The sequence below is a fragment of the Anoplophora glabripennis genome, unplaced genomic scaffold (genome assembly GCF_000390285.2).
Source record: "Anoplophora glabripennis isolate ALB-LARVAE unplaced genomic scaffold, Agla_2.0 scaffold208, whole genome shotgun sequence".
Taxonomy (NCBI): domain Eukaryota; kingdom Metazoa; phylum Arthropoda; class Insecta; order Coleoptera; family Cerambycidae; genus Anoplophora; species Anoplophora glabripennis.
In genome coordinates, this window is record NW_019416550.1 from 746,227 (window position 1) to 756,240 (window position 10,014).

General features: G+C 31.7%; 1 protein-coding gene across 2 annotated transcripts; it reads right to left on the reverse strand.

The window, feature by feature from the left end:
* Positions 1 to 4,742: 4,742 nt before the first annotated feature.
* On the reverse strand, positions 4,743 to 7,099 carry LOC108908646 (2-acylglycerol O-acyltransferase 2-like). Of its 2 annotated transcripts, none has more exons than XM_018712744.1 (3): positions 6,938 to 7,099; positions 5,272 to 6,136; positions 4,743 to 4,975 (listed from the first exon to the last, which is right to left on the reverse strand). In XM_018712744.1, the coding sequence occupies exons 2-3, from the start codon at positions 6,134 to 6,136 to the stop codon at positions 4,818 to 4,820; spliced, it is 1,023 nt and encodes a 340-aa protein (XP_018568260.1). In that variant the 5' UTR covers positions 6,938 to 7,099; the 3' UTR covers positions 4,743 to 4,817. The 2 variants fall into 2 exon arrangements, with proteins under 2 accessions (XP_018568260.1, XP_018568261.1); XM_018712745.1 differs by having other exon boundaries at positions 6,934 to 7,099.
* Positions 7,100 to 10,014: the final 2,915 nt, after the last annotated feature.

Sequence of the window (10,014 nt, forward strand, 5' to 3'; positions counted from 1 at the left end):
CTCATCTCTCAGTATAAAAAGTAGATGGATAGATGGGTGAATGCGTGGGTTTTATAGGTGGTACAGGTGGATGAATAAATATGCGTATTCAGGCATGAACGACTGGATAGAAACGATGTATGAATTCATAAATGGGTGGGTGATAAAAAGGATCCAGACCTCTGCAACACGAATTATGCCACGAAAATGGCGTTTTTTGATCTATTTTCTGTTTTTGAATGAAATTGGACCAGCTTGTCTGACTCTATGATGATAAATTGGAATTTAACGAGTGAAAAATCATACGTCTAGTGAGCTGGTAGAATAATTTGATTTTTTATAACTTTCGTCGATCGTAAACGACGTTTTTGTGAATTTTGAGCTGTTTTTTGAATTTTCCCGAAAACTCTGAATCTGAAATCTGAACGCAGATTCGGATTCAGCGGAAAAAAGTACATGGAAATACATGGGTCTGAATACCAGATCCGATAATTTTTTTTGTGGGGCTGTGTAATTAATCAACCTTTGCCATAAAATGTTTCAGTCAGAAAACTGATTTGACCTTCAGGGGATCCCTAGGATCAGTATATCCCAAGATCAAATGTACAGGGTGTCGCGCTTAAATGTGATACAAGCCTGTAACTTCTTTATTTTTGTACCAACTTCAACTTTTTTTTTAGAATGTAGGATAAAAAATGTATCTAACTGTGATACTGCTGTTTTTATTAATGCAATACACGGTCAACTATGACGCATTCTTTAGACGTCAAAACAGCTAATTGGTATTAGTGATTTTTTTCTCCAAAAAAAGATTACGTATTCTCATTCAGCATCTCTAATTTTTTTTTGAGACTGTCGAACCCGAGAAAGACGCACTAACTAAATTCGGACAGGACATAGCGAAACATCGCCTTACTATTAAAAATGTTGTCACCGCCTTTCTTGGTGGTGAAAAATAGAACTATTTGGAATTATTCAATTTTCGTGGCTGAAAACATACATAGGTATTGAATTTTAGAAACCGAGATGCACTAACCAAATTTGGAGAGGACATAGCTAATACAATGCGAAACATCGCCTTGCTGTTGGAAATGTTGTCACCGCCGTTCTTGGTGGTAAAAAATCGGACTATTTAGAATTATTCAATTTTCGTGGCTGAAAATATATACACAGGTATTGAATTTTCGAATCAAATTTGGACAATACATAGCTAATACAATGCGAAACCATCCAAGGATGCCGAAAACGATCCAATGAGATCAAAGTGCCAACAGTAGTAAAACTGCTAATTTACAGGTGTGTTTTGGTTTCGATAGAGAACGGTTCTAGAGCGGTTCAAATTAGTTGACCATTCCATTCATAATTCATAAGAACATCTAAGTCAAAACTTACTGACAATACAGTTGAGTAACTATTCTGAACTCAACAAGCCTTCATGTTTTATGGTCTATCATCTATTTTACTTGTTTCCTTCTGGGTAAATTTTATATTAAACACAAATAAATGTCCAACCATTTATTTTTGTTCTACTAGAGATTTTTCACTTATTTAGATTCACAGAATTTACAAAAATTTTAGACTTCAGCTAAAATAACGACAAACAAATTATAAGCACGTTACGATCGGATACATTCCCAGAACTTTTTATATAAAGTAATAAACCGTAATAAACATTTACATACTTTAACTAATGAATATTTTTATGATTTATATTTTATATTTATAATATAAGTTTTATTTAATATAAAAAAAAAATTGTTGGATTATATGTTGGATTTATTTCGATTACAGTTAATACATTTATTTCGTATACCGCTATTGCCTTCCATTTTAGAATAATATAAAGGCTTTAACAAAATAAAAAATATGCAAAATTATATCCAACCGAATATTATACTCTCTAGCATTATTGTAGCTTCAATTGATGTGAAAAGTACATATGTAATGTCGAATATTTTAACCAGTCTTCACAATAATGATTTTTTTAATTTTCAACATACAATAAAATCTTCGGTCACATATTTAATATTTATTTATAATTATTTTTAAAATATAGAAACGAATCATTCACCCATGAACAATGTAGAACTTAACCTCTGCTTGACTGGATCAGCTGTTAGCTAACGCACGCGCAATTGATTTTGTTCCATTTGTTCCAAGGTGACATTGGGATACAATATTCGTACCATTGTGAGTCTACAGGCATACTATAAAGATTTAATTTTCAGACTAATTATAACAAAATCGGATACCGATATCTTTTTATATAACATCTGTAAGTGTAATACGTCAGTTAAAACTTACACAAGTATTGCAACTTCACAAGGATCTAACAAGTATCAGTTCACAATACTGTACCTAGTAACATAAAATGATTATTTTAAATATGATCCACCCGTCGCAGATCTATGTAACTGCTATGCATTGTAGCTTAAGACTCACTGATTATACGTGATTTTTTTTGTTAGTGTATCTCGAGAAATAGCCACAAAAAAACACCCTTAATTTTTTCATTTTTTTTCTCACTGTTTATATAATTAAAAAACTATGAAAAAAATATGCAATATAATTCTTATCAGTAGCTTTCATATGCCGTTGGATTTATTCAAATATCTATCATAGTTTTATAGAAAAATTATTTTGAAGTTAAGGGTTGCAACCCCATTTTTTTAAAAATGAGCAAAGATAGAGCTCTGATAATTGGTCAAGAGTTATTTCTATCAACAAGCAACACACTGAAGACACCATTGTTAAAAAACACGCCAGTGCAGATTTCACGTGGAAACCCGGTGGGACCCTTTATGCATCAATACGTAAGGAGTGAAATAAGTAATTCTATTAAAATATACAGGGTGTCCCGGTACTTGATACAAAAAAGTGGAGTACAAATAGATGAGGTCAAAATAATATCATTTTTTCATATAAATTTTCTTCATACGGGCCTTCGTTAACAAGTTACGGGCCCTCAAAGGTGAAAATTAAAAAGTTATTTTTATTTACAGTCTCTAAACTATTAACTTCAGCATGCAAATTTGGTGATCGATAACACATGTGTATAGCTTGTCTTTGATGTTGTAAGTGAAACTTCATTATGCCCAGAATGTCAGGTACGGACTATGCCCAATGGTTAACAATACAGAATTTTTGCATATTTATGTGACGATCGCAATCTGCCTGCATCAAAAATAAGTTCCCTGAAGAATTTGCCAACGATAATACCCTCTTCGTTCAACTCGGTAAAATTAACAATTTAGGAAATATTTGTGATTTTATGTTACTGTGCACATCTAGCGACGCATCCACCATTATTTGTTTGTAATATTTAATTGTACATAATTACTATGTTAGAACTATGTATATATTTTTTAAAAAAGAGCCTAGAAAATCCTACTGTCTGCTAATGAAATTTTCACTAACAAATTTTGACAAACACACTTTACACATAACATGAAATAGAAAAATAAAACAAGAATAAGTTACCTCTCATTGTTTACAAACTAAGTAATAATTTCATATGTACTTTCTCTTTTTCAACGCTACTTGATAGCACGTTCTTTCATATATTTTTTATTTCTGGTCATAATAATTTATGGCAAATTAAAACAAAATTACCGAACATCATTACTAAGAGATTTGTTTATAAATAGATACTTAATTAGATCTATTATTTATGATTATATATAATTAGTATAATGTCAAACATAAAAAATCAATGACCTTCTTTGAACTAGATACGTACTTAATTTACTAGCAAATAAAATGTACCTTGATTTGTAAGAAATTCTTATAAGTAAAAAACTTTATTTTACAACCTGTTCCTAAATAAACAGAGAAAAACTATAACTATGCTGCAAATAAATAACTTCGGATGATATTAAAAATAAAAAAAGATGACGTAAATTTTATGTCTAGGTGGTTTTTAAATATATACCTAAATTTTATGTATTTTCAATACATCAAAACGAACATTGGCATCTTTCATATCATAATTTTATGTAAATTTTTCAAATATTGAAAAAGAGAAACTTCGAAACAAACTTGAAAATTTTTTGTTCAGATTTTTACTATACATACAACCCAGAAATGTGTACAATATTTTTTATCTCATGGTTAGGGGTAGAAAAACGGCCAAATATGAAAATATTCTGTAGGTATCTATTAAACGAACCACGGTATCGATAAGAGGTTTTCACCGAAATTTTCCTTTCCTTTAAACCTATATACCTATTTAATTTTTAATTTATCACTCAAATTTACTGAAATATAATTTATTGATTTATTTGTAACATTCGACTATTAAAAAAATTGAATTTGTTTAATTCCTTTACAATAGAGTAATAATGACTAATAATAATAATGCAAGAACTAATACAAGATAATAGAAATTCAGTGAAAAGGTCAAATATTGGTTAGGTAAAAAACAATTAACGTCAATTTAAGTAGTCATATTTAAAACTTTCGTTTCAAATTGTCGTTTTTTCTAAAAGTTTTGATTTTTTTCATCTCATGCAGTTGCAACTTTTTATAATTTTCATAATTGTTAACAAGATTGATTACGCTTTGGATTTATAATTAAACAACACAACAGTAGTGTTAATCTGTTTCTGTAACTTTCATAAAAACGTCCCTTATATTATTTTATAACGATAAGCTAATTCTTGTTACTATAACCTATTATTGTTGTAATGACAATTATCAAAAAACAAAACTACAATTATCAAAAATTATCAAAACAATTATCAAAAAACATAACTATAAACAAATGGCTATTAAAAATATATGTACAAAATACAACGGTAAAAATTTACAGTTACATCAAAGATTTATCAAGTAATTCATCACTCAATTACAAGGTGTTTGTCTTCAGGGTTTTCCAAATATGTGTATTTTTGCTCCTCAAACATCTGAGTTAATCTCTTGACAAACTCTGCATGGTAATGATCTACCTGCTCCACTGTAGGATTTTGGATTTTTGGCACTTCCAGTGGAATTCCAACTAAAAGTGGTAAAGTTGAAAAAAATTGTATGAACCCCACAGTTCAATAACAAAGCCATCTTGAAATTTATGAGTAATTCTAATTTTCATTAAAATATTTTTTTGTTTCATCAAACTGTGCTTTGTTGTGTTTTTATGAAAAGGAATTATTTTGGTTTTGATTTTAAAACTCTCAACGTATTTTTTTCCAATTTATTTTTACACTTTTAAAATTATTATGTGTGGCAAGATTGAATGAGTTTGATAAATAAATATTTTTAAAGTAGTATTTAATATAACAAAACTAAAAATCTTACCTACTGCAATAACTTTTCTTCTACGTGGAATAAACCCAAATGAGTACTGAAAGAACCCTCTCCCGATGAGCGCAACAGGCGCCAGACCTAACCTCTTCCTCACAGCTTCCTGAACACTTCTCAGTCGTGGTCCATCGAACTGATCAAACAGGTCCGTCTCTCCAAACGACAACATCGGCACCAGCGGCGAGCCGTTCTTCAAAGCCAGTTTCACAAACCCCTTCCTATTTTTCAAAATCACCCTATAATTTCCCGGCTTACAATAGTACGCTTCCGCTGCCCCCCCTACCACTACAACACCAATATGTCCACCGCCTGGGATCCTCAGGATATAATCTATTGACTTTGCCGACGAGGCAATGCCCCCCAGTGCCAGAGCTAATTCTCTATAGAATGGTATTATGTAATTCTGAGATAAAGTCGCTATGTGGGGGGTGTGGTGTGGGAAATAATTACTGCACCCTCCCCACGTAGTCGCAAACGCATTGAATACCCCAATGCATATTACCCCGTGAGGAAAACAGCAAAATAGGTAGTTCTTCTTGGGGTCCAGTTCCACGCCAGGTAGTTTTTCCAGACGAAATGAGAAATAGTCTATGCAGTACCTCCAGACCGACCAAGACTTCACCCACGTGCTTTGTCTACCTCCTTTTTCTCTGATGTCTTTGTCTATTATCCAAATCCAAAATAGATACAAGGCTGTCAGCCACCAATACTTCGTATATACCAGGAGGTAGAAAGTTAAAATGGGACCTATTGCATTGCCAAATACCATAAGGAGGATCCATGTCGCCGCAGCAAGAGTCTGTAGGCGTCGCTCTAAAGGTACGAATAGTGGAGCAAATTGTATTCCCAAGATGTTCATCTAGAAAAATGGTATATATATTTTTAGAGTTGCAATAGTACTAAATTGGTTAGAAAAATATGCTAACACTTCTTAACAGTACCCTAGGGATAAGCTGATTAAATATGTCAATTTTTGCTTCAGATGGCATTAGATATTAGGAGTTGAGGGTAAACCTATCGAACCAGATCAATAAAAGTAACATTAAGACTGTTAACAGGACATTACACACATGAACATGCAAATCTTTCGTGAGAATATACTGAAGAGAGCTTTTCGAAATGTCCAATTCTTGACCACAGTGCCGAATTGATGTTCCTGGACTCTCAGCAACACTCTCACGAACTGCTTCGATGTTTTGTGTTGAACGACTTGCTGAAGGACGTCTAGAGTGTTTAAGATCACTAATTGATCCAGTCTCTTTGAATTTTTCAATTAGTCTATCTCTTCAGAGTTGATGAAGTTAAATTACTGTTCCGACCATATTTTCTACGAAAATTGCTAACTGTAGCTGACAAACCTCATTATTATTAAAATATTGCTCAACAATGAAAACGCGTTGCACTTCCGTGTACCGCTTCATCTTGAATATAACCCTGAACCCAGAACTGTACCCTGACTGTTTTGTCGTTGGCAACATTTTACAGCACAATAATTAAGAAAAACGCTTATCAGTATACAGCACCCTGTATATCATAAAAAATAACGTTAAAGAAAAATTTTATATGGACTACTCCCACTATTTCTTCAAGATGAACTCGCCTTCCCCCCAGTATATAGTTTAGCCTACCACCACCTATCTGAAATATATTACTAACCTACCTTCTGTTCAACAAATAAATCTAGTAGGAAAAATCCCTTTATCCAATAAAATCAAGAAAAATTAGGCGTATGTATAACAATGCATTAATATTCAGCCTTCAACTTGGTTACTAGTTCGTATTTTACTTAATGTTAGTTGTAATAAATGTTCTATGGACTGCTTAAATGTTTATGTCGACTAATTGTATATATTAGTTTTTTTTATCATAATTGCCACCTATGTCACCTCGTCTATCAAACTAATTAATTATACAGGGTGATTCACAACTTATCCGAAAAAATTTGGGAATAGATGCGCATTAGAAATGGAGTCAACATCGTAAAAAACATTTTTGTTAAATCCTCATAGTTACCGAAAAAAAAAACAATGTTGTAGTACTTTCAAGCATTACATCGCTGGATAATTGTAGTTAGCGTCATTCGCAATACGCGTGGAGAGCCACGTGGCCTCAACGACTCCGAATACTGAAATCCGATTTTACAATCGTCGTTGCGATAGTGTTTACAATAGGTTTTTTGTAGTTATAGTTTGGATAAGTTCTGAATCACCCTGTACACCGTGTTGTTGGAAAAGGTGATATTAGGCAGGTAAGTAATGCATTTTAAATTCTAAAGATAGTATTCAAAACTGAAACCGTTGCGAATATTTTTAATAAAACTTTTTTTTGTTGTTTTGTTTAAGACATTTTATTAAACAGACCATAAGAAAATGTCAAATTATAATCGCTTCAATTGCTATCAAATTTCGAACAGAAAATTATCTACAGTAAAAATTATTAACAGATACTCAGTTAAAAACATCAAAATTAAGAACAATAGAATATTTATCAAGTATTGAGACACTTTTTAGAACTGTTTAAGTTGCAATCCAAAGGCCCAAAACATCGGGATTGTAGTAATTTTTCATAAACCTCAAAATTTTTTCACAAATACACTGTAAGCTGCAACGGTAGATGTCACGCCGCCAATGTCTTTCTACCTCGGGTGTCGAATGCGGTTAATTCCAAGAAAGTTACGCAGTACGGACTGTACTCTGTACTCACCAAAATGCCCAAAGATCCAAGATCTAGAAAATGTTTACCATCATTCCAAACTTTTCGGTAAGTATGACCATTGTATAAGTTATACAATGGTATAACGTATAATTGTCAATACCTCAGCAACTGATCCTTCCAACAGCGGATTTCGGTAGCTTTTTTTTAAATCAATTGGGGCGTATTTTTCAAAAGTTTCATGAGGTTTAACAATTTTAAGAAAAACGTCAATATTTGCCTATTTTCTTTGTTATTTGTAATAAAAAAAAGTGGAGCAATTCTATCTTGTACAAAATTTCATTAAAAAAAACATATTGCATTTTCTTTCCAGAATGCGATCCAAACGACATATTTAAGAAAAACAAATAAAAAATCATTTTTTGCGACGTAAATTAATATTTTTTTCTCACTATGTGGCGCTTGTGTGTTCTATACTTGTAGCCGATGTGTAAAAAAATTTTGAGGTTTATGGAAAATTACTAACTATGAACCTCCTGACTACTGGACTATTATCGTCACAATTTTACATGTAGTAGCTCTAGAAATAAATGCGTTATCTCTTCACGACCGGACATGGTCATGGAAAAAATTACATCAGAAATAAATGTTCACTAATTACAATTTATATTATTTATGTGATAAAAAAAATAATTTGTGTTGTTTTTTAAATCGTATAAAATAAATATGAATACAATCATACATTATCACAGGTTTTATTAAAAAATGTCTACATATTGCAAAAAAAGTAATTTCATAAACGATTTTAAAAATTTTCTTAGCGTACTGAAGAAATATGTCAGAAGATTACTCAAATATACAGGGTGTCCCGCATAAGAACCGACACAGGGCAGGTGCATGTAGGGGTGTCCAAAATATTGTAATTTAACCAAATTTACCTATATATAAAGTTGTACCCCTGAGGAGTTATAGCCCCCAAATTGGGGCCCTAAATTTTAAAATAATTAATATCCCTGCAACACTTTACCGTAGAAGAACCAAATTTGGTACATGATTTAGACTTTTCGATTATTTTCTAATGAACACTGTTAAAATCTTGTTTCAGTTAATACGGTTTTTCTTGAAAATCATAGTTTTTTAAAATTTAATGAGTAAAAAAATTTTTAAAATTAAATTCTGCTGTGAACTAATATTATTTTTCAATTCGGTCAATGAAAAAAAAGTTCGGTACAATTTTAGAGGTGAGTCATCCCCAATTAACACCTTGTAGTGCTTCAATTAACTTTAAATCATAGTGAACAGTAATAAACCTAAATCATGTACCAAATTTGGTTCTTCTGCGGTGAGGTATTGCACATATTAATTTTTTTCGAAATTTAGGGCCCCAATTTGGGGGCCAATAACTCCTCAAGGGTGCAACTTTGTTTATAGGTAAGTTTGGTTAAATTACAACATTTTGGACACCCCTACATGCACCTGCCCTGTATTCATTCCTATGCGGGACACTCTGTATACAAATATAGATAAGTACAAAAATAATATAAGTAATATTTACACTCGGCAGCTTTTTGACTTTTAATATAGTTTTGGAATAACTCAATTTTTTTACACAAAATTTATTATACAGTATGGAACAGCCAAATGAAATAAATTCAGTATCTCGATTATTATACATATTTATAAAAAAATTCCGAGACACGTATATTTTGGGTTCTGAAATGACATTTCACAATGTAAAAATTTCATCCCTAAATTCAATCCCCTCCCGAGTGGCAGTTGCAATCCCCAATTTTTTTAATGGGAAGTATAGTGTGCTACCTCATTAGAGAGGTATTTTCATTCTTTATTACAAAAATTAGCAGCAAATAAATAAATTCGTTTGCTTGATGAAATTCGCTACAGCAAACTAAAAAAAAACTTAATGATCAAACATTTTTAAAATTCGGAATTTAAAAATATTGTAATATTTATAAATTCCGATCCCTATACGATGAACACTATTTTCTTACCTTCAACTTTTCAGACCATTACTAAAATTCATTTTCATTGAAAACACGCAGGACCACACAAGTTTCCATATCGAGA